This window comes from Talpa occidentalis, unplaced genomic scaffold (assembly GCF_014898055.3).
Source record: "Talpa occidentalis isolate TD23 unplaced genomic scaffold, MPIMG_talOcc4v2.1 talOcc4.7, whole genome shotgun sequence".
Classification (NCBI taxonomy): Eukaryota; Metazoa; Chordata; class Mammalia; order Eulipotyphla; family Talpidae; genus Talpa; species Talpa occidentalis.
The window spans coordinates 5,392,117-5,412,662 of record NW_023605083.1 but is presented as its reverse complement, the minus strand read 5'-3'; the positions used below and the strand labels follow the sequence as shown (position 1 = coordinate 5,412,662).

At 58.4% G+C, this 20,546-nt stretch overlaps 3 protein-coding genes across 4 annotated transcripts in view; all 3 read right to left on the bottom strand.

The window, feature by feature from the left end:
• Positions 1-1,392: 1,392 nt before the first annotated feature.
• Positions 1,393-9,102, bottom strand: PIP5KL1 (phosphatidylinositol-4-phosphate 5-kinase like 1). The gene is made up of 11 exons (XM_037492669.1): positions 9,073-9,102; positions 8,118-8,321; positions 6,880-6,930; positions 6,527-6,681; positions 6,241-6,365; positions 5,843-5,877; positions 5,705-5,760; positions 5,006-5,118; positions 4,572-4,725; positions 1,896-2,637; positions 1,393-1,569 (listed from the first exon to the last, which is right to left on the bottom strand). The coding sequence occupies exons 1-10, from the start codon at positions 9,100-9,102 to the stop codon at positions 2,370-2,372; spliced, it is 1,191 nt and encodes a 396-aa protein (XP_037348566.1). The 3' UTR covers positions 1,393-1,569; positions 1,896-2,369.
• A 792-nt stretch (positions 9,103-9,894) lies between these two features.
• Positions 9,895-14,149, bottom strand: DPM2 (dolichyl-phosphate mannosyltransferase subunit 2, regulatory). The gene is made up of 4 exons (XM_037491975.2): positions 14,099-14,149; positions 13,709-13,798; positions 12,805-12,907; positions 9,895-12,180 (listed from the first exon to the last, which is right to left on the bottom strand). The coding sequence occupies exons 1-4, from the start codon at positions 14,099-14,101 to the stop codon at positions 12,122-12,124; spliced, it is 255 nt and encodes an 84-aa protein (XP_037347872.1). The 5' UTR covers positions 14,102-14,149; the 3' UTR covers positions 9,895-12,121.
• A 2,344-nt stretch (positions 14,150-16,493) lies between these two features.
• The window catches only part of EEIG1 (estrogen-induced osteoclastogenesis regulator 1), a 33,088-nt gene continuing 29,035 nt past the window's right edge, over positions 16,494-20,546 (bottom strand). The window contains exon 11 of one of the 2 annotated variants that reach the window (XM_037495448.2): positions 16,494-19,238. In XM_037495448.2, coding sequence (XP_037351345.1) covers positions 19,193-19,238 — 46 coding nt within the window. In that variant the 3' untranslated portion in view covers positions 16,494-19,192. The remainder of the gene's footprint in view (positions 19,239-20,546) is intronic. The other variant, XM_037495447.2, reaches the window with a different exon arrangement.

Below are 20,546 nucleotides of genomic sequence, written 5' to 3'. Positions count from 1 at the left end.
GGGACCTGCAGGCCCAGATGAAGCTCTTCATTTTGGTTTTGGCAAAACCCCACTCCTGGCCTGGCCCACAGCCCCTGGTAGCCTATCCTGCCTCCCTCTGAATCTCCATCCACCTACCCTGGCCGCCCTTCTGACCCCAACCACACTGAATTCATTTCTACCTCAGGACCTTGGCACCTGCTGTCTCCTCCGTGTGGGACTGCTCTGCCCACAAGGCCTGCTCCTTCTTGTCATTCAGCTCAAGCATCATCTCAGAAAGGTCCTTGCCAAGCATCCTATCCAACTCTGTACCCCCATTCTTATTGTGCTACCCTGATTTATTTTTTGTAGTGTTTGTCGTACTCTGAAGTCACCCTATATATTGAATGGTTTCCTTGTTTATGGTCCACCTGCCCACTTGACACTAACTCCATGTGGGCAGTCAGACTATCACCCTTTGGTGTGTCTCAGGTACCCTCATAGTGCCTGGCACCCACTCAGGTCAGGTAACATCTGTTGAATGAGTAAGTTAGGAGAGCGCAGAGTCCTGGCCCTGTGAGGCCTTAGACAAGTCCTTCCTGTTCAGCTCAGGCCCCAGCTCAGGCCCCTGCTCAGCCCCTGGCAGGAGACCTGAAATGAGGAGGGGGAGGGGCAGGCTGAGTCATCTCTGGTGGAGGAAGGACTAGGGCCTCTGACTCATCCCTGTCTGATCCAGACCCCTGAGGACTGTCAGGCCAAACCCCAGTTCCTGCCAGCTGCCCTGCCACCTCGGAATTTCCACTACCCACCTCTTTTCAGTGATGAGCTTATAGACTTATGTCTCAACTTCCGGCCCAGTTAGAACAAGAAATTTTCTGTGGTTTGTGCTAGGTCAGAGAGGTTGAAACCCAAGGTTGCCCAGAAAACTGGGGCGATGTCAATATTAAATATCTGTATTACATCTCTATCTTCCAGGAACCCACACCCCAGTCCTGCGGCACACGCTGCCCTGTTGGCCATTTTTCTTCATTTTGTCTGGAGACCACACAGTGCTGCAGCTGAGCAGCTGGCCTACGATCTGGAGTCCCCCAGTCCTGGGAGTTAGCTCTTGGTCCACACGACCCCCCAGGCACACTGTCCCCTTCCACGCTGAGCCACCCCTACAGGAAGAATTTCCTCCTCTCAAAGACTGGGCTCCCTCACTGTAGACCTTTGCTGCGCCCTTGGCCTGAGATTCTTCCAGGGGTGTCTGACTCTTCCGGTCTCCATTTAAGGGAGAGAGACCCCCCAATCCATCAAATAATTAAGTGCCCTCCCTTGAATTCCACCGCCCTGTGCTTCTTTGGGGGGCTTTGTCACTGTCACCCCAGTTGTGAGTCCTAGGACAGCACCTTCCTCCACATCCAGGTCCCCAGTGCCCAGCAGATGCACATGGCAGGTGCGCAACACATTTAATGAGATAACAATGTTCCTTTTCATTCTTTCCACTTTATAGATCAGACCACCGAGGCACAGAGAGGTCTAGCAGTGTGCCCTGGTCACAGCCAGGCCCCAGAGCGGCCCCCTTGGGCATGCTCAGATTGGACTGGGATCAGCCGCGGCTGCAGTCTGCTGGAGGAGGGAGAAGGAACGATCAGGGCTCTGCAGGCACTTGGTTTCTCTGCTCCGGTGATGCCTGTGTGGCCAGGGCCACTGGTCTGATGCCAACCATTTCACAGATAGGAAATGTGATGATGCGGGGGAGCAGAGCTTACTGAAGATCAACAGTGGATTCTAGCAGAGTGTGTCCCGGAGCTGCCGGGTCCCCCGACACCCCACTTTCTACCACCTATATCCCTAGAGGAGCAGGTGTGAGGGAGCCTCCCCAGAGGGAGGCCAGTGGACCCTGCTTGATGGGGGCGGGAGGCCTGGGCTCCCGGACTGGCTGTGCAACTTACCCGTGTGTACGCCCCTCAAGTCTGTGGGCCTCAGTTTCCCCGTCTGGACGCCAAGGGACTGGACTGGAGCCACCACCTCCCCCACTTCCCTGAGCATGAGGGCAGGGCTGCAGGGGCAGGTGGGAAGAAACAGGCTCTTGAGTTCGAAAGTTGAGTCCTGGCTCCAGCATTTATTGCTGAATGATCTTACTCAGTCCCTTCATCCCCTGGGCCTCCGTTTCATGGTCTGTAACGAGAGAATAATAGCACTTTGGGAGGATTAAATGAGTGAATGTGGGGGAACCCCTGGCACCGTGCGGGGCACACCACGCCGCAAACGAGGCCGAGTCTTTATTTAGTGAGGGAATGCTGCCCTCTGGAGGCCACTCGGAGGAACGGCGGGCAAGGGGAGCCGACCCGCTGTGCCCGCCAGTTGGAACCAAGGTTTCCAAACTGCACCCATTGTCCAGATGGGGAGAGCGGGGCCGGGTCTGGTCACTCGGTGTGAGCCTCCACCCACTGGCAGAGTCGACGGGCGTAGTGAGCTGGGCTGACGGTGGAGAAGGTCCGGCCCGGGTAGCGCAACGTCTTCCATAGGTGCTCCAGCCGCTTGCGAAGCCCATATACCGTAGCAAGATCCACGAGCCCCAGAAAATAGCGTTGCTCCGGCCCATCCAGGATGTGCAGGGCGTTGGAGGCATCCGGCAGCAGCCGGCGGTTCTGGGTTTCCAGCTGTTGGGGACCCTGGACCCCTTGCATAGATCTGGGGGCCAACAGGAGGGTGAGGCTACCACCTCCTCCAAGAAGCCCCAGGCAATCCGCCCCTAAGCTGGGTCGGGATGTCCCTGGGCGGCACTCTGACCTGACCCTGCTCCTCCCTTGCTCATGTCCACCTCCTGTGTGCCCAGGTCCGCTACGTCAGATAAACTGACTAAAGGTCGTTGAGCGTGTGGCCAGGGCCACTGGTCTGATGCCAACCATTTCACAGTTAGGAAATGTGATGACGCGGGGGAGCAGAGCTCACTGAAGATCAACAGTGGATTCTAGCAGAGTGTGTCCCGGAGCTGCCGGGTCCCCTGACACCCCACCTTCTCAGTCAGTCAGTCCCAACTGAACTATGCTGTAATGTAAAATATATGCTGAGTTTCTAAGACAATATGGGGAAAAGAATGCAAAATATTTCATACATTTCATACAGCTGATGAACTGATAAAAATGTATTCAGTAACTAAAATATATTATTAAAATGTTTACTGGACTCTTTTTACTTTTTAAAAATGAAACTACCAGGATAACTACTTGCGTGTTCACAAGCAGTGTACATTCTGTATTGGGGGGATTTCCTAAGCTCTCTTGGGGTCATCGAGTCCCAGAAGTTCCAGGGTAACTGAGCTGAGAGACCTGTTGAACAAAGCTCGACCCCAGTTTACCGATGGCCTATCTGTTGCCTCAAAAATATACTCCAAATCACACACATACACAAAATTTAAACACTAAAAAAATTTAGAAAAAAAGAAAAAATTTACTCCAAATCAGAAGATGCCCTTGACTGAGTCCCAGCCCCAGCCAGAAGCAGGTTTCCATTCCTAAACTTTGTCCTGGGGAGGTCTTGGGGGAAATAACCTAATTAGAGAGACGCCCCACCCGGGCACCAGCCAATCTCAACCCAGTGGTTGGGGGAGCAGGACTGGAGCTCTGATAGCAGCTGCGGTGCCAGGGTTAGCAGAGAAGGTGGAGAATCGCCAGGGGGCAGATATGTTCTGAATAAGAAGTCCTGATCTAGGGGTAGGGGCAAGAAGAAATTTACATAGTTTGGATGGGCAAGCTTGGGGGATCTGTACCCCAAAGCAGGCATTCCACCCTCTGGTGAGAAAACGACTAGCCCATCCACAGGAGCAGGAAGCCATCACCCTGGATTCTGTTCCATCCTCACCCACCCCAGGGTCTTCCTCCAAGGAGGGAGGGTGGGGGGTGGCAATGAGAGACTCTGTCCAGCCACCAGCTGAAATGGGCCTTTTTCCTGAAAAGTCCTGTCTTAACACTTGTGAGATTCTGTTCAACCACAGAGAAGACCTGGAGACCTGAAATCCCAGCAACCAGCCAAACACTAAGCAGGAACCCTCAGAAGTCACCCACTTCACTTCTCTCTCTGAGACTCAATTGTCACGTCTACAAAATGGGGACGAGCCCAGCCACTCGATGAGGCTCAAGGCCAGCACGTAGGAGCAATGGTTACGACAGCTACAAAGGGGAGGAGAGGGTGCTGAGGGCCATGACCCAGGGCCCTAGAAGTGGGGTGATTGGGGTGAGGGCCCAGGCAAGAATTTAAATAGGATGGAAACCTGCCCCGAAGTCTTCAATGACTGCATCTCCTGAAAAATGTGCAGATTCCTCACATCAGCCCTGAAGCCCCGTCCAGCAGAATCACCTGTTCTTTTCTTTCTGTTTTGTAGATTTTAGATTTTTTTAACCGTCCTTTTCACTGCTGTGGTCTACCTGGGCCTGCTACCCCTCCCTGCCAGCCAGGCTTCTCCAGCCCTGCATGACACATACACAGACACACACAGACACACACACACACACACACACACACACACGCCTTTCTTCAAGCCCCTGCCTGAGCAAGCCTGCCCCTCATCAGCTGTCTCTCCCACACCCCATCACCTCATTCTTGCTGCTGCCCCGGAGGGGGCCCACCTGGCTGTGCAGAAGATGAGGCTGCTGCCGTGGTCGCGCTCGTCCTCATGGAGGCGCTGGAAGGCCATCAGGAGGCTGTAATCCAGCACGTTGAGCTCCTGGAGAAAGGCGGTGTCCAGTTCCATCTGGCGGAGAAGCCAGGTCCGCTGGGGCCCTGCCAGATCATCATCCCCCCCTGAGTGCTCATCCTGTGCCAGGAAGGGTGTCAAAGATTCCACATGCATCTGTCCCTGGAGGACAAGTGTCTTTACTGTCCCGTTTCACAGACGAGGAAACTCATCTGTAATTTGCCCTGGTCACCTAGCTGGGAGTGGACACCTGCTCTCCTGACTCCAGTATCTGGGCTCTTAATGACTGGGGCCGGGGTCAGGGATGCCCTTCTAAACTTCGCCCCAGTGGAGGAAGAGCAGGCAGCGATCCCCTCTGTAACTCACCCAGGTTGATGGTCTTGCCCTGAAAGTTGAGGTCCTTTAGCACCAGAAGGAGGTGGCTGCCCTCAGGGGCCGGTTCCACCCATCGGCTCACCTCACAGCCCTTGATGTCATACCTGGCGACAGAATGTAGCTTTACGTAGACTTGAGACACACGGGGAATCCCACCAGCTGAGAAACAGGGGGTCCCACTGTCTGGCTGTTCAAATCCTCAGCACAGCCCCGCTTATTACTGTCCCCATGTCAGTTAGAGATGAAGGAAAGGTCAGAGAGTTTCTTTGACCTGCCCAAGATCACACAGTAAGTCAAGGGCAGGGCAGAGATTGGAATTCAGGCCCTTGGAAGCTCAGCCCAGGCTCTACCCTGCCTGGGCCTGTCCCTTCGCACCTGGTCTTCCTGGGGCTGTCCCAGACCCAGGGGTCCAGGCCCAGCAGGCAGCAGCAGGCGCGTGCAGGAAGTCCACAGGCCTGGGGAGCTCCTGGGCAGAGTCGCGTGGGAGGCACAGGCACTGCGAGGCCTCCCAGCTTTCCAACAGCACCTGGTGCATACCGAGCGCTCAAGGGATGCCGCCCGCGGGTATCACTGTCTGCACCCCATCAGGTCTTGGGAGCACCCCTTCTCCTCCCTGGGGCGCAGTTTTCCTGTCTCTCTAGCGAGTGTCGGTGCCTCAGGGGGCACATTCCAGGCGGGAGCGGCCCTCACCTCTCAGAGATGCGGCCGGCGGGGTAGAAGACGCTCTGCATGACGATGAAGTATTTCTGGGGGCGGGGTGGGGAGTGAGGGAGGACGGGAGCTCGCCCTGCGGCCAGCAGCCCAGCCCCCCGCCTTTGCTTCACTCACCTTCTTTCCCGCGGCCACCCGCAGGCTGTGCACTCCTGGGAGGGGAGAGCGCGCCGGGTGAGGGCCCCACGCGGTCCAGCCCGAGCCCCCGCCGCGGGCCACGCCTCCTCGAGGGGCGCGCCCACCGAGCCCGCCCCGGGGAGCCGGGGCGGGACCCCCCCTTCGGAAACCGCCCCCACCCACCCCGCCCCGCTGCGTCCCGCCCACGCCCCTTTATCGCGCGCCTGGACCAGCCCCTCCAGCTCGGCCCCAGGCAGCCGCGCCTCCGGCCCGGTTCTCCGCTCCGCTCTCACTCGGGTGCCCCGCGTCCCCTCGCTGGGAGCCGCCCCCCTCCCTGGCCCCTCACCTCCTCGCTCTACTCCCCCCAGCCCCCCAGCCCGCGTCCCCGCCCCGCCTACCCAGCAGCCGCGCGAGCAGAGAGTGCGGGTGCCGCTGCAGGTGCTGCACGTAGCGGGGCAGGTGGGCGAGCAGCGCCCGCACCTCCCGGCGCCGCTGGGTCTTCAGGAAGAAGCGCTGGTCGTGGCTGGTGGCGGGAGGGAGAGGCCACTAGCCAGACAGGCTGGAGCGGCCTCCCTCCTCCACCTGACCCTCCTCCACCTGACCCTCCCTCCCCGCCGCTTGTTTCTCATCCCGAGTGCACCCCAGGACACCCCGCCCACCCTCGCGCCCCTGCTGCCAGCTCACGACAGGAAGAAGCTGGCCTTGCTCTTGGAGGTGCTGAGAAACTGCAGGTAGGGGCCACCGGGGCCCAGCGCGGCCTGATAGTCCTCCTCGGCCAGGCCTAGGGAGCGGCGGAGCCGGGCGAAGGCCGGGCCGGCCAGGGTGCCCAACTCGAAGCCCTGCAGGGGAGGAAGAGCAGCGCGGAGAACATGCATGACGCCGGCCCAGGTGTGTGCAGTGCCGGGGTGCAGGAGGGCCAGGACGCACGGCCCGGGAGGACCCGAGGGAGAGTCGCGGTCTCTACACAGACAGGGAAACAGAGGTGTGAGAGGAAGCGCAGGACACGCCCTCCCAAGCTGCAGTCTTGGGCTTCCTACCTCATGGACCTGGGTCAGGACCTCGGAGAAATCCTCCTCAGTGGGCAGCCCCTGCAGGGAGGGGCAGGGCCTCAGGGCAAATCCAGGCTCAGCCCCCCACTGCCAGCTCAGAATCTCCAAGCAGTCTGCTCCTGGCCTCCTCCCCTGCCCCCAATTTGATTCTTCCAGCATCAGCTCTGGGTGGGCTGAGAGGGGAGGTGGGCGGCCTGCTCTGTGGGGTGGGGTGGGGGCGAGAGAGACCTGAGGCAGGACCTGGATGTGTCTCATCATACTGGGTCCCCAGCACCCGAGTTCCAGTCCCACACCAAGGCGCATGTTGGCCAAGAGAAGCCTATGCCATTCCGGTGGGAGGGAGTTGCTGTGAAGCCAGGGGACCTGCCTGGGAGGGGCAGGATCAGGAAGGCTTCCTGGGGGAGGTGACCTCTCAGCTGCCATCTGAAGGGCAGTGAGAGGAGGAGCAGGGTGTGCACAGCAGCGGGAAGAGTACAGGGGCCACCAGGAAGGGTGGCTGCGATGAGCAAGGGAGGAACGGAGTGTGTGAGCGAGGCTGGACCATGGGCCCTAGGCCTTGAGCCAGCAGGCCCCTGGGACCACAGTGAGTACTAGGGTGCCACAGAGGATTCTCAGCAGGCGACGGGCCAGGTCATGAATTTCAGCAGGTGATGAAGTTTAAAGAGCTCCCTCGTGTTCCCACACTTCCCTGGACCTCCAGGTCCCGTGCCAGGACCTGCTCTGTGGGGTGCGGTCACACCGCACACGCCTGCACACACACGCACAACACACGTGCTCACCAGGGCCCATCCAGCCACTGGGCTTGCAGTTGGATGACCCTTTCTGCTGAGCCAGCATGGCCCAGCCGGGGCTCCAGGGAGAATGGGCCAGGCCCATGGGGTGGGGGCGGATTCCTGCTCAACCAAACACCCTGGCAGAGCTGGGAGGGCCTCAGAAACCAAGCAGTATGACCCCCCACCCACCCATTATACAGACGGGGATACCGAAGCCCAGCTAGAGTCACACAGCAATCACCTAAGTCAGGGGATCCCTTATACCCAACCCCCCAACATACATTGGGCTTTATGGCCTCAGACCCCACCCCAGAATGCCCCTGGCTGCCTGCACCAAGCCCCTGACTTCCTCTCCTTAGAGCCTCTCTCATCCCCGGCCCCTGAGCATTAATGACAGCCCAGTCTTGCCACTGGCATTGTGGAGAGACGGCACTGGACAGATTGGCCACTCACTGTGGGCGGATGGTCCATGGAAACCTGGGTGGCAGCCCACAGCCCTGCCTGCATCATACATGTCAGCTGGTGCAGCTCGTGCCCTGGGTCGATCTCAAACAGGCCCAGGCGCACCTGCCTGTCTCGTAGACGCCAGAGGAGGCCCCGGCGGCCAGAGCTCCAGGTGGCTGCTCTGCCTGCAGCTTCTGGGGAGGGGGCCAGCACCTGGTGGCAGGGGCACAGAAGCAACGAGCACGACGTGGCAGCATCCCAAAGGGAAAAAGACCCAGGTCCGAGTCCCACTTTGTGAGCCCTCCCTCGTCTCTCCCTGCCTCAGTTTCCTCCATATGTAAACTACAGAGAATCTGATAGCCACCTGGGGGAGGAGGGGGTTGTGTGGCACTGATACAGTGCCGGGCGAGCAATCAGTACCCAACATCGAGGTGTGGTTATGGTTGTCAGTAGACAGTGTGGTTTTGTTGCAGCCAAACCTGGCCCAAGATGGTCTCTCACCAACTGTGACCTTAGATAAGTCACGGAACCTTTCTACGCCTCATCTCAGCTGTAAAACGAGAACCATAACAAATCCTTCCTGGCAGGGATAACTACTGTTTCTGTTGAGTCTGAGCCCCGTGCACAGGAGCTCCACTCATCTCTGCTCCAGGCCAATGCAAAGGGTCAGCAGGAAGCTGAGCTCACAGCAGCAGACCCATTAGTAGCAGGAGCCCAGCGCTGGCCCAAGCTGACCTCGTAGCAGCCCTATCGGGAGCCTTTATGACCATCTCCATTTTCCCAGTGAGGAAACTGAGGAAGTGTCGGGGGAACAGCCGCCAGACTCCCCATTATACTGGCTCCCCACCATGCAGGACCCCTCCTGGGCTTGGACGGGGGTGTGTCCGTGCCTCACGAAGAGGGGAGACCTGGCCCTTGTCCCCCAACTTTTCCCTCTCCTGTCCTCGCTCGGATCTTCACTTACCTCCCGGGGCCCCGGGCTCGGCGCGGCCATCGCCCCCGCAGAAGCGTCCCCGGCTCTGGCCGGTCCCCCGGCGCCCGCCCGCCCGGCTGCGGGAGGCAGGCCCCGCCCCTGCCTCCGGATCAACCAATCGCGCGGCGCGGGCCACGGCCACACCCAATCCGCGCCGGGGGCGCCGGCGATCGCCTGCAGGTCCCGCCTCCCGGGCTGCAGCATCCTTGGGACCGCGGTCCAGCGCCGGGCGGGGCCGCCGCGCTCTGGGCAGGGCCCCCAGGAAAAGACCTCCCGTTCCCTCCTCCTGGGTGGGGGACTCGAGTCTGAGGGGATGCGGGTGCCCTAAATCCAGTCCCGCCTTCCCATTGGCGTGAAATTCCCACCAACTGCTTTTCGGGTCAGAAAACTAAGGTCCGGAGAAGAGACTGCCTCCAGGTCACCCAGGAAGCCAGGGCACGCATGCACTCGACGCACAGATCCCGCTGCTACAGGCCAGAGCAGCGCCAGGCCCGGGGGTTAGTGGTGAGAGGGAGGAACACGGCTGCCAGCCTGATCTTTTAAAAGCAGAAATCGATGATGTCACTCTCGTGCTAAAGCCTCCAGTAACTTCCCAGGCACTGGAACAAAACCCAGCTGGGGCTCTCGCCAAGGCCCCAGGCCCACTGCTCACTCTCCAGTCCCTTCTCAAGGCGCCGGCGCTGCACCCACCACACAGCCACGGGGCTCTGTCCACCGGTCCCCACCCCACCCCTCACCCACAACGTTCCTGAGCTGCCGAACTTTAACACCTCAGGATTTTGCGTTTGCTTTTCCCTCAGTCTTTAATTTGCCTCCCTCTGTCCTGCCCCATCTAAGTGTCTTCCCAACCCAATTCTGGATCACATCACCCCATTTGCGTCATCCTTCTTAACACTGTCAGAGACCGTCTCCTTCACTTATTTATTGGTTTATTACCTCTTCCTCCTGCTACACCCTCCACACGGGCGGGTCGGAAAGGGAGGAACCACACAGGGCTCCCACCCCAGCTCCTGGTGCCTGGCGCACACCAGTCTGGGAAAGCTATATTGACCCACGCAAGCAGGATGTGCCAGGGGCCTCAGTGAGTCCCACGAAATGAAAGGCCAGCGTGACTGCAGGGAGCGAGTGGGCACGCTGTGGGTTCTCGGAGGCACTAGAAGTGGGAATGTGAGAAAGATGCTCAATTTTTTTAAAGGCCAGTGGTTGTGCAGACTGGAGGGGGCCCGAGTGGGCAGGAGCAGCAGTGAGGAAGCAGGGGACGGGGTCTTTGTATCAGGAGGATGACTGCTGCTACACGGGGTTAGTGATGCCTGGCAGGAACAGGCTGGGGTCGGCGGCAGGATGATGCAGTTGAGAGAGGGGCAAAGAGAGAATCCTGCTCAGGACAGGATGAATTTGAGGGGCCACCACAACAGATGGGGAGGTCAGGTGCACTGAGGCTCAGGAGAGCGGGGCTGGAGGCGAGCCTGGGTAAGAACAAAGTGGCTCAGGAGAGCAGGGGGTGGGGGTAAGGGCTCTGAGTCCCGAGGAGCTGCCCTCTCCCAGACAGAGGAGCTGGAGACATCAGCACAGGCCGCCAGGAACCCGTGGGGAGCACCCACGGGGATGTCACAGATCAGCATGGTAGATATTTCCCCGCTCCAGACCGACGTGACAGGCGGACTGAGTGGGTGCCACCCTCCTGGCGTGATGCCAGCACAGGGAGTGGGGCAGAGCAAACACAAGCGCAGGTGCTCACATCTGGCTGTCAAGGGAGACCCAAAGGAACTACCGCCTCGACGGAGGGCCTTCAAGTGGGAACATGGGAGACCCACAAAGGCCGAGGCACTGACAGGACCTCCCACTACAGCAGGGAAGACAGGACCCAAGGCCCAATGGGTAGTGTGGCTGCACAGCACAAGAAGCAGGGGTGAGGCCAGGGCCTGGAAATGGCCTCTCTTCTCAGATGCCCAAAGGGGAGCCAAGGTTCCCGGAGAGAGGGATGGAGGTGCACACTGGTAATGGGACAGCTGGCTGCCCTGAGCAGCTCGGCAAGATTGGGGGGTGGGGGGGCAAGGGAGTGGGGCCTATGTCAGCTCTGTCACCCCCAAAAGTGGAAGCAGCCCTGCTCCAGCTCAGAAGCAGCCCTCACTGCTGAGCAGCAAGCTGAGCTGAGTATCTGGGCATGAGAGAACCGCAGGCTGGGGCTTTTAGGGGAATACTGGTGCCCGCTGGCTGGGCTGGCAGAGGGTGGGGGAGGCTATGTTGTGTCTGGCAGGCGGCCCCACTTCCACTGACTCCCCAGCTGTGACCTACACTAGCAGGACCATCTGTCCCCGCCCCACTTCCTCCTGTGCCCACACAGGGATGACGCAGGAGGGCCCTCTGCACACCTGAGAAGGCTCTGGGCTGGCCACCAGCCTCCTCCAGCCTGGGGGTCCATCTGCCCCACTCAGGGATGGAACAAGACAAACACAGCATTGACATTTATTATTCGGCTCTCCCCCATGCGCTGGCGTGAGGACTGGGCCTCCATGAGGAGTTGATCTGGGGGCCCAGTGTGGCTCCCTAAGGTGCCAGGAGGTTGGCGGTAGTCCTGGGGCCTGTCAGTCCTTGCTGGAGGCTTTTCAGGTTCCAGAGGTCCTTGTGGGGTCTGGCTTGCCTCAGACCCAGGAAAGCTGCCTTCATAGAGGAATAGGGCATGTGGGGGGTCACATGTGCCAAGTCCAAATCAGCATGTGACAGAAGGGAAACTGAGGCAAGAGGGTAGGATCCAAAGGAAAAAATTAACAGGCAGTCTGAAGGTAAAGTGGGAAGGACCTTAGGCATGAGCCAAAATGGGGTAAGAGAAAGACTTCCAGATGCTCCTCCCTTCTAGGTTCTAGAAAGGGGAGCAGGAGCTCTGGTCAGTCAAGGTGAGTCCTGAACAACTCCATCTCATGGGGATGTCTGCAGGGCAGCCAGACCTGAGGGGACCACAGTGCCTAGAGGGGTCTCTGGGTTCCCATCTTGGTTGTTCCCTGGAGGGGAGGCAGAGAGGCCTGCAGCCTCATCCGGGCCTTCACTGAGTCTTTTTGGTCCCCTTCTGGTTCTTCAGCATCACGTAGGTGATGAACACGCCTGGAACGTACAGACCAGAAAGGCTGAGTAAGACTGAGGCTTAGGGCACAGTGCCAAGCAGTGTGGAGCCACATCCTGGCAAGCTACCCTCCAGGCCAGCCAGCCCTCTCCCTGAGCGCTGACCACAGGCTGGCAGCTGGGCTCAGTGTCCCAAAGTCTACAGAGCACAAGACCCACCCAACTGTTCACTCAAACACCTGTGCACCCACCTACCCACCCACCCAGCATTCATCATGCACCCCCCACCCCATCACCCAGTCATGAGGTTGGCTCCTTCTTGAGCACTGAGAGTGTGGTGGCCAGCCATGAAGACTGTCCCTGTCCCCAGAAAGCCCACACACTAAGCCATGGAGAAGAGACGTGCCAGGAATGATGAGCTAGGGTGACAAGGGGGTGAGAGAGGCCTCAGGTGTGAGCAGAGAGATGATGGTGGTGGAGGAGGGAGCAGGCAGGGAAAAGGGAGACAGCACGTAAACTGTGAGCCTGAGGCCAGGGGGAGACCAGCGGGTGAGCCCTGAAGGATGAACAGGAAAGACCTAGGGGGTAAGCCGGGGGCCAGCAGCCTCAAGCAGATGTACAGCGAGTGGGGAACCCCTGCCCAAAGTGAGGGGAGCGACGACTTACCCACAAATAGGAGCAACAGGAGGCCGGCGGCCAGTGGGATGGCAACAGCATAGGCTCGGGGCAGGAAATACTTGTGGATGACATGCTGGCTGTCAATGAATGGCTGGCACAGAGGGCAGAGAGATGGTGAGCACTCACCTTGCCTGACCTCCCCCTCAGCCAACATCCCACCTCCTCTAAGGAGCTGCCCCTTTCAAAGCACTGGAGGGCATTTGCTTTTCTTTAACATAATGGTATTTTGCATGTCCTGGCTTGTGTCTGCCCTTCATTTGTTGAACATTTACTGAGCACTTGCCTGGCATCAGCCCCAAGTTGGTGCTGGGGACCCAGCAGTGAACAGAAGACAAATGACTTGGCTGCGGCATTCACAGCCTGTCTTTGCCTAGCAGGAGCAAAGGGTGCATACTTGAGGTTCCCAGCCTGGGTTTCTAGGCCTTCTTTACTGACATCTTATGTCACAGGATACCAGGTTCTGCCCAAGATTTTGCCTTCCAAACACAATGTACAGCTTAAACAGTAACCAATATATTTTTCCACCCTCTTCCCCCCGCCCCCCCAAATATCCAGAAGGACCTAAGGAAATTCACTAGCCCACTTCATGCCCAGGAGCCAGTAGGATAAGCAGAAAAATTCCCCACAAAGCAAACCTGGAACAGCTTTACAGTGCAGCGGTTAAGAACAAGACTCTGGGCCAAACCCTTTTCCCTCAGCCTCAGCTTCCTCATCTATAAAACGGGGACACCACTAAAAACTTCTAGAATGGGCGCTATTCTGAGGACATGCGGGTACAGCACCGAGCACGATGACTGGTACATAGTGATTGCTTCAATGATGCCAGGGGTCGGCTTCACCACCCAGGGAGGGGACAAGGTGAGGGGTGGGCAGGTGGGTGGGGCGCACGTACCAAGAGAATCACCCACACAGTGTAGTAGGTGAAGATGATCAGGCTAACAGCGACGAGACCGAGTCCCACCACCTGGTCTGTCCCCGTGGCCTGGAGAAAAGAAAGGCCTCAAGTGACGAAGCGACTCTCCATTTAGGGGTGCTAACTGGGGGAGCGGGACAGGGGGAATGCCGCCGGCTTATTACTCTCTGAACTCCCCATTCACGCAACGGGGGTGCAATTTCTAGGCAGGGAGTGTGCCGGGTCTATGTCTTCACGCGTCCAGTGGGCGGCGGGAGGACAACCCCAGTTCTGGATGCCCGAATCCCAGTTTCTGAGCAGCCTGTGGGCCACGACCCTGGGCGCCACCCCCACACGCCCCGCACCCCCCACACCCGGCCCCAAGCTCACCATTTCCTCCGCGCTCCGCCGCCGGAGCAGCCAGCCACATCCGCTTCCGGATCCGGGCCCTTCTGGTCTGGGACCGCGGGGCACGCCGGGAGTCGTAGTCCTCAGGCCCGCCCGCGACGGGCAGGTTCCGCCTCCTTTTTTGCATGTCGGGAAATGTAGTCCCTCAAGGCGTGTGGGGGCCGCGGGGCTGTTCCCTCCCCGCAGTTGGAAACCCAGAGGGCCCGACATTCCTGGCCTCGCGCCTTTCGAAATCGCCCCAGGAAAAGGTCGTGGGCGGGGGCCGAGGAGGGTGGGGAAAATGAGGCGCAGAGAAAGGTGATTTGCTAATCACGGCTGCGTCCGTGGTGAAGCGGCGCCCTGTTTCCCGGCCCAGAGGCCCTAAGGAGCCTGTTGAGGGGAGCCAGGCCCGGGGGGCAGGACACACCGGCCCTCGTGTGTGGGAAGGTTTTGATCGGCTGTGCAGGGGAGACCCCCTCTCCCCACAACGTCTGCCTCTGGGGCCTTCCTGAGGTCTTGGGACAGCCAGGCAGCCACCCAGCCCCCAGCCCCCTCCCCGGCGCAGGCCCCTCCCCAGTCTTGGAGGTCCTTTCCTCTGAGCTCACGGAGCGCCTGGGCCACATCACAGTCCCCTTGGATCTGGAACACCCTTGCCCACAGCTCTCAGGGCCGGCTGCTCCTTACCCATCAGGCTTCACTGGGGTGCATGTCCCACCCAGGAAGTTGGCCTTTGCAGCTGGGTACAGGGGTTCCCTCCGTGCTCCACAACCCGAGGATGACAACTTGTTAATCCGGCCCACCTGACTGAGGCCATCTCCTGAGGATGGTGTGTGTGGAGTAGGGTAAATGGTTTTCAGGCTTTTCTGCCCTCCCACCATTAGGATTGCCCCACCTGATGGGGCACCTGCAGTTGTTACATTGTTGTGTTGTTTACTTCTGTGGGCCATGGGAGGGTTATTGAGATAGTCATCAAGAGAAGCGGAGGCAGGAGAGAGAAGGGGAGAAAGAAGCCAGAGAAGCCCAGAGTGAAGACTTGCAGGGGGCTTGGCAGCCTCCGGGCCTCCTGGCCCTGCGGCACCTCTGCCTGCCATGTACCTGTTTGCCACACCACATGTAAAGCTCAATAAAAGCCTGAGAAAGCCACCGAGGGCTCCAGGACTCTGCTTTACCCAGGACTGCTCGAATCATAGAAACCTGCTCTGTGACCATCCTGCCCCTACAGTGGTCACTGCTGTATCCCTAGGACCCAGAATGAAAGGAGCTTTGACTCAACCAGCCTGAAGTGACTCATCAGCAGCTTGTCTAGATCATGGAATGCTACAGAGCACAGCATCAGGGACTCTCCGCTCCTGAGGGACTGCAGGATCTGCTCCTGTTGGCAGCACTCCTCTCCTTAGGCTCCTGGGACTGCCCTCCGAAAGCTGACAGGGACTGTCCTTTTTGGCCCCGTTCCTTCCCTATCTCAGAAAAGACCTTGGCTCAGCCAGGAGGCAACTTTTCCTTCCCTCACTGTGCAGAAAGCAGTAAGAGGAACTGCCTCCAGGGCCATGTGCAGGCATCAGTTCTGACAAGGGGGGGCAGTAATGCCTTGCTGTAGCAAGGACAAAGTCTGGTAGCCTTGTCTCCTCTGGCCACTGGGGCTTCTGATACTTTTTTTAAAGAAAAGATTTATACATACAAGAAATGGGGTACAGGCCAGAGGCGTGGGAGGGTGAAAGAATTCACCAGAGACAGAGCGGGGAGCAGAATAAGCAGATGGACTGAAGACACTGCTGAGAGAAGCAATGGGCAAGGCAGGAGAGGTCTGCTGCGCCATGTGGGTTTCTCCCTGGCCAGCCGGGAACCGAACCCGTGCTGCAGAGGCTGCGGACAGCTTCACAGTGCTGTGCTCAACCTGCTGCGCCACTGGGGAGGCCCTGCTTCTGGTACTTCTGAGTTCAGTGAAGGCCCAGGGCAACTCGCCTTACCCAGTGTGGTGAAGCAGCCTGGCTTCTGTGAACTCATAGGCAGTGAGTGAGGGCCCAGACCTGGAGAGTCTGAGAGGAGGGGAAGCCTTCGGGCAGTTGGGATCACACACTGCTTGTCCCCTACTGTCAAGCACTCTGTTCATGTGATCCACAACCCCATTTGCATCTGAAGGAACTGAGGCACCATGTCCCCACGTGTTTAAGATGCCACCCGGACTGCTGGGGAGTTCTACAGAATAGTTGTTAGAACTTGGGCCTCTGAGGCCAGAGCTGCCATTTACTAGGTGTGAGACTGGCAAGAAACAGCCTGTGTGCGGCAGGGGGGAGTTTCCTCCTCAGGGATCTGGGGCAATCACCAAAACTGTAGTCAGGACTGGGAGAAACCCCACCACCCACACCTTTACCACTCCAAAGGTCACCTTACACAGTGGCTTCCTTCTGATGCCATCTCAGGCCCAAAGTCAACATGTCAAAGAAAACCCAAGGAGCCATAAAAACAAAAACTGCAACAATTTTATTTTCCCCCCCAAACCAGACACTGACACTAGGCTGATTTCCCCTTACAATGTTATTCTACAATAGAAGCTGGGACAAGGATACAAATACAGCCCCCTGACCCAGGGAGTTGGGGCAGGGGAGTAAAATAAAAAGGCCTCCCCTCCCCCCCAATCTCCCTGCTCACCTCCTGGAGAGAGGAAAACAGACATTCTCCATCCTGGCAGATCATGCCATGTGGCGGGTTTGTGGGGGGACCAGGAAAAGAAAAAAACTAAAAATATCGTATACCTTTATTTTCTTTAAATCTCCTAGTAAAAACGTTAAACTGTCTTTCAAGAGGATTCCAAACTGTCATTGCATAGACCAATTCCTTTCCAAAAATATCTCTAATATATTCTATCTCTATATAGAATTTTAAGTCCAGGAGCTGTGGGCGCCTAGTGGAAATTCGCTGAGCTTGAGGGGACCGGAGGGCTAAGAGCCCTCCATGGCGAGGAGGCCAGGACTTCCGGCCTCCGGCTTCCAACCAGCGATAATTTGGTTGTGGCCAAATACTCGGTTAGTCCATTACCCTGGCCCAGGGCCTGGTGTGGGAGAATGTGACAGGCTGTCTCCTTTTTGGGGTGAAACTCAGCGCTCACCTTTGGCAGGGCTGGGGGAGTCCTGGTTTAGGGGGTCTCTGCAACAGTACCACACCAGCTGCTTTATGTCTGAAGCCCTAGAACTTTGAAATCAGACCCCAAATGCACCCTACATGCACCTCCCCACTAGGCTGAGGTTAGGAAGACGCAGAAGGGAAGGGCCGTGTGCCCCTATCTTCTGGGTCACTTCATCTGGAGACAGCATGGACCACTCCCTTTAAAGTGCCAGCCAGGGATCTGCGGGGCAGGATGGGACCCGCAGAGCTGACCAGATCCTTCTCTAGTCAGAGCAAACGCTCCTTCCTGCCTCAGCAGGCACCTTCTAACATTCCTTTTCTAAGAGAGTTAGGTGATTAAAAACAATAGCAACAGAAATCCTAGAAATGTTCTGGTCCCAATGCAGAGAGGTTCCAAGACCAAGACCCCTACTCTTGCCAGCTGGGGCAGAAGGACCAGGACCCCTCCCAGCCTGGGGAGGAAGCTCCCACCCCACCCCCAGAGAGAGCCAGTATCTACCAGGGGGCCCCATCCAGATGCCCAGCACTGCTGGGACCCAGCGAGGGGTAAGCCAGAGAACAGAACCACTTCCCTTCACCTGGGGGAGCAGACAATACCAAACTGTGAGCTCCAAAAAAAAAAAAAAGTAAGAAAAAGGAAGGAGGAAGGGAAGAAAAAAAGTTTTAGGGCTAAGTAAACACCAGCCGGCTGGTTTATACAAAATGAGTGAGATTTAAGAGCGTGGGGAGCTTGTCCAGGGACTGGTTGGCAGCCAGAACCCACCTTCAAGCAAGTAATGAGGACCCAGGGGGAAAGTGCAGAGCAGAGGCTTTAGAGGGGGGCGGGGGCGGGGGCAGGCCCAGACTGCTCCCCACCGGGAAAACACCCTTTAAAGGACCCCACCTCTCCTGCCCGGAAGTGGGCAGATGCTTTCAGAGGAGGGCTGAGGCTTTCCTGGCCAGGAGGCCGGCTCCAGGTCGGTCCAGTCTCAGCCCACCTGCCTCTCCAGCACCCACCCAGCCCAGACCAGCTGACCCTGAGGGGAGCAAAAGGGGGCTCTGCTTGCCAGACCAGCCGGCCAGACCAGACCCCCAACCTCCAAGGGCTTGGGAGGCACCTACAAGAAGCCAGCAGCTCAGGACCCAGCCCTGAGCAAGAGAACCACCTTCTCAGCCTGGGCGTCAGGTCTGAGCTGGAGCTAACGGAGGGAGAGGCACAGCGCTACGGTCCAGCCGCACAGCAGCCATGTCCAGGAACCCTGGGGAGGGACTCGGGCAAGGGCAGGTGAGGGCCAACGGGGCTGTGCTGGAGACGAGCATGTGCAAAGTGCAGGCTGCCAGGGCAGCAGGAGAACATTCGCTGGGGGGAGGGGATTTGTCTCAATCTGCAGTATTGGGGGAGGAAGTTTGAGATCTTGGCTCCAAGGAAGAGGCCGCCAGCGGGTCCCCCGGGACAAAGAACAGGGATAGCTGAAGCACTAAGTAGCCAGAGGGCCACGGTGGCAGGATTCCGGGGGTGAACTGTCCCCCCACAATGGCGAGGGGGTGAGGAAGCAAGGCCCTGTCAGGACACAGCTGAGCCGGTGCTCCTGGAGCGGGGCAGGGAGGACAGGGCAAGCGGCCCCTCGGCCACAAGCCAACTCTGGGTCCAGCATGTGGGAGCTGCTGCGGCCCTGCCAAGGGGACAGGTTGGTCTCCAGCTGGCAGTCCTGGCATCTTTGTCTTGCCCACCTGCTGCGTGGGCCTGCGTGTTCTGCCCTCTAGTGGTTCAGAGGAGAATATTCACAGTGGTACCTGGGCCCTGAGGGGCCAGGAGGGTCCCAGCAGGTTGGGAGGACAATGGAATGTGCTGTGGGGCTGGGGCTGGAATGCGTGGAGGAGGCACAGATGAGATGCGGCGCGGATGGCGATCCGAGGAGGAAGGTCCCTTGTGGAATGACGCAGGTCTGGACTCCGCCAAAGGCAGGGCCCTTCTCCGGTCTGGATACCCGCTCCTCAATGGCTTTCAATCACGACTGGCTCGTAGACCCCAGAGGAGACCCTGGGGGAGGGGGGGGACATGTCAGCTTGTCCTTCTTCACACTCCGCCAGGCCAGGCCCTCGGAAGTACCCCACAAGCAGGCACTAAAAACTGGCTCCACTTTGGAGAGCAGGAGACTGAGGCTCCGAGAAGCTGGGCCACTTGCCCTGGGTGACACAGGTGGTCGGTGCTGGAGCCTGCGAGGCAGCGCTGGACAGGCGCTGTCCCGGCCCTTTCTGGGCACTAGCGACTTGCAAAATTGGCCACGCTGCCCTCGTTCTCACAGGGAGGGACTGTGCCGGTCCCGCCAGACAAAGAAATAGACATAGTGGGGTCGTGAGGCTTGCTGAGAGGGCAGCAGAAGGGCGGGGAGCCTGACAGGCTAGCTCCCAGATGAGGCCAGGTCCACCCACTGGATGGTCATTCGTGGCCTGGCAGACAGCTCTGCTAAACCTTGCTGCCAGTTAGGCTGGATTCTTCCCTCCCCTACCTAGACCAGTCTCCTCATCTTCTGTGGGAGGCAGAGGGGGTGGGGTGTTCGAGCCTCGGAGGACTACTATTCTCTCACCCACCCCATCCAGGGTAGTCCAGGAGGCTGTAGGGGGATGGCAGCTGCAATTTCAAGCCCCAGCCAGCAGGGGTAGACAGAGCAGCACAAAGGGATGGTCCTGGACCCTGCCAAGTCCGCTGGGTGGGCTCCAGCCATCAATGGGTACTTTCCCATCAGGCCCTGGGGCAAAGCCTCTGCACGACCTGGCTGGTGGGAAACTCTGCCACTGACTCACTCAGCGAGCCGGGCGCAAGAGTAATAAACATGCTGTGCTGGGAGCCATGCTACTCGTGGTCTTGTTATAGGGCAGGGAGAGGGGCAGCCCAAACCCTGCAAACCTGCCTGTTCTAAAAATGGTGGCAAAAAGTGAAAGGGGGGAATTGCTAGGGGGAAAAGGATGTCCTAAAGCTCATTCCATACAGGCTTTGTGGACTCCACCCCCACCCCAGGCCAAAGCCAAAGACACTGGGAACTCCAAATCCCATCACCACCAAAGGGAAGGTGGCTGGGACCTGAGGGTGGGGTTAAGCAGCCAGGTTGGTATAAAGCCAGATACGTGGGCTTTGGAGGGGTCCCCCATTTTGGCTCCCCGCCAGCTCGCAGAGTCCGGCCAGCTCTGAGAGTGCCTTCGGGTTTCCAGGTCGGCGGATCGGGTAGGACGCATGAAAGACTTTATTTCCCTATTTTCTCCCTGAGTTGTACATTTCCTTATTTCCTTTTCCCTTGTAAATAAACCTTTATTAACCTTTTGTGTGTGCCTGTAGTGGAGTATTCATAAG

Excerpts from the sequence above, each read along its gene's own strand:
- PIP5KL1 (XM_037492669.1), bottom strand. The coding sequence starts at position 9,102 with ATGGCCGCGCCGAGCCCGGGGCCCCGGGAG. Across the intron at positions 5,119-5,704 it reads GCCGGCCGCATCTCTGAGAG|GTATGACATCAAGGGCTGTG; the intron begins GTGAGGGCCGCT and ends TTCTGTCGCCAG. Across the intron at positions 4,726-5,005 it reads GGGCAAGACCATCAACCTGG|GGCCCCAGCGGACCTGGCTT; the intron begins GTGAGTTACAGA and ends ATGATCTGGCAG.
- DPM2 (XM_037491975.2), bottom strand. Across the intron at positions 12,908-13,708 it reads CTGTGTGGGTGATTCTCTTG|CCATTCATTGACAGCCAGCA; the intron begins GTACGTGCGCCC and ends CCTCTGTGCCAG. Across the intron at positions 12,181-12,804 it reads CCTGTTGCTCCTATTTGTGG|GCGTGTTCATCACCTACGTG; the intron begins GTAAGTCGTCGC and ends TGTACGTTCCAG.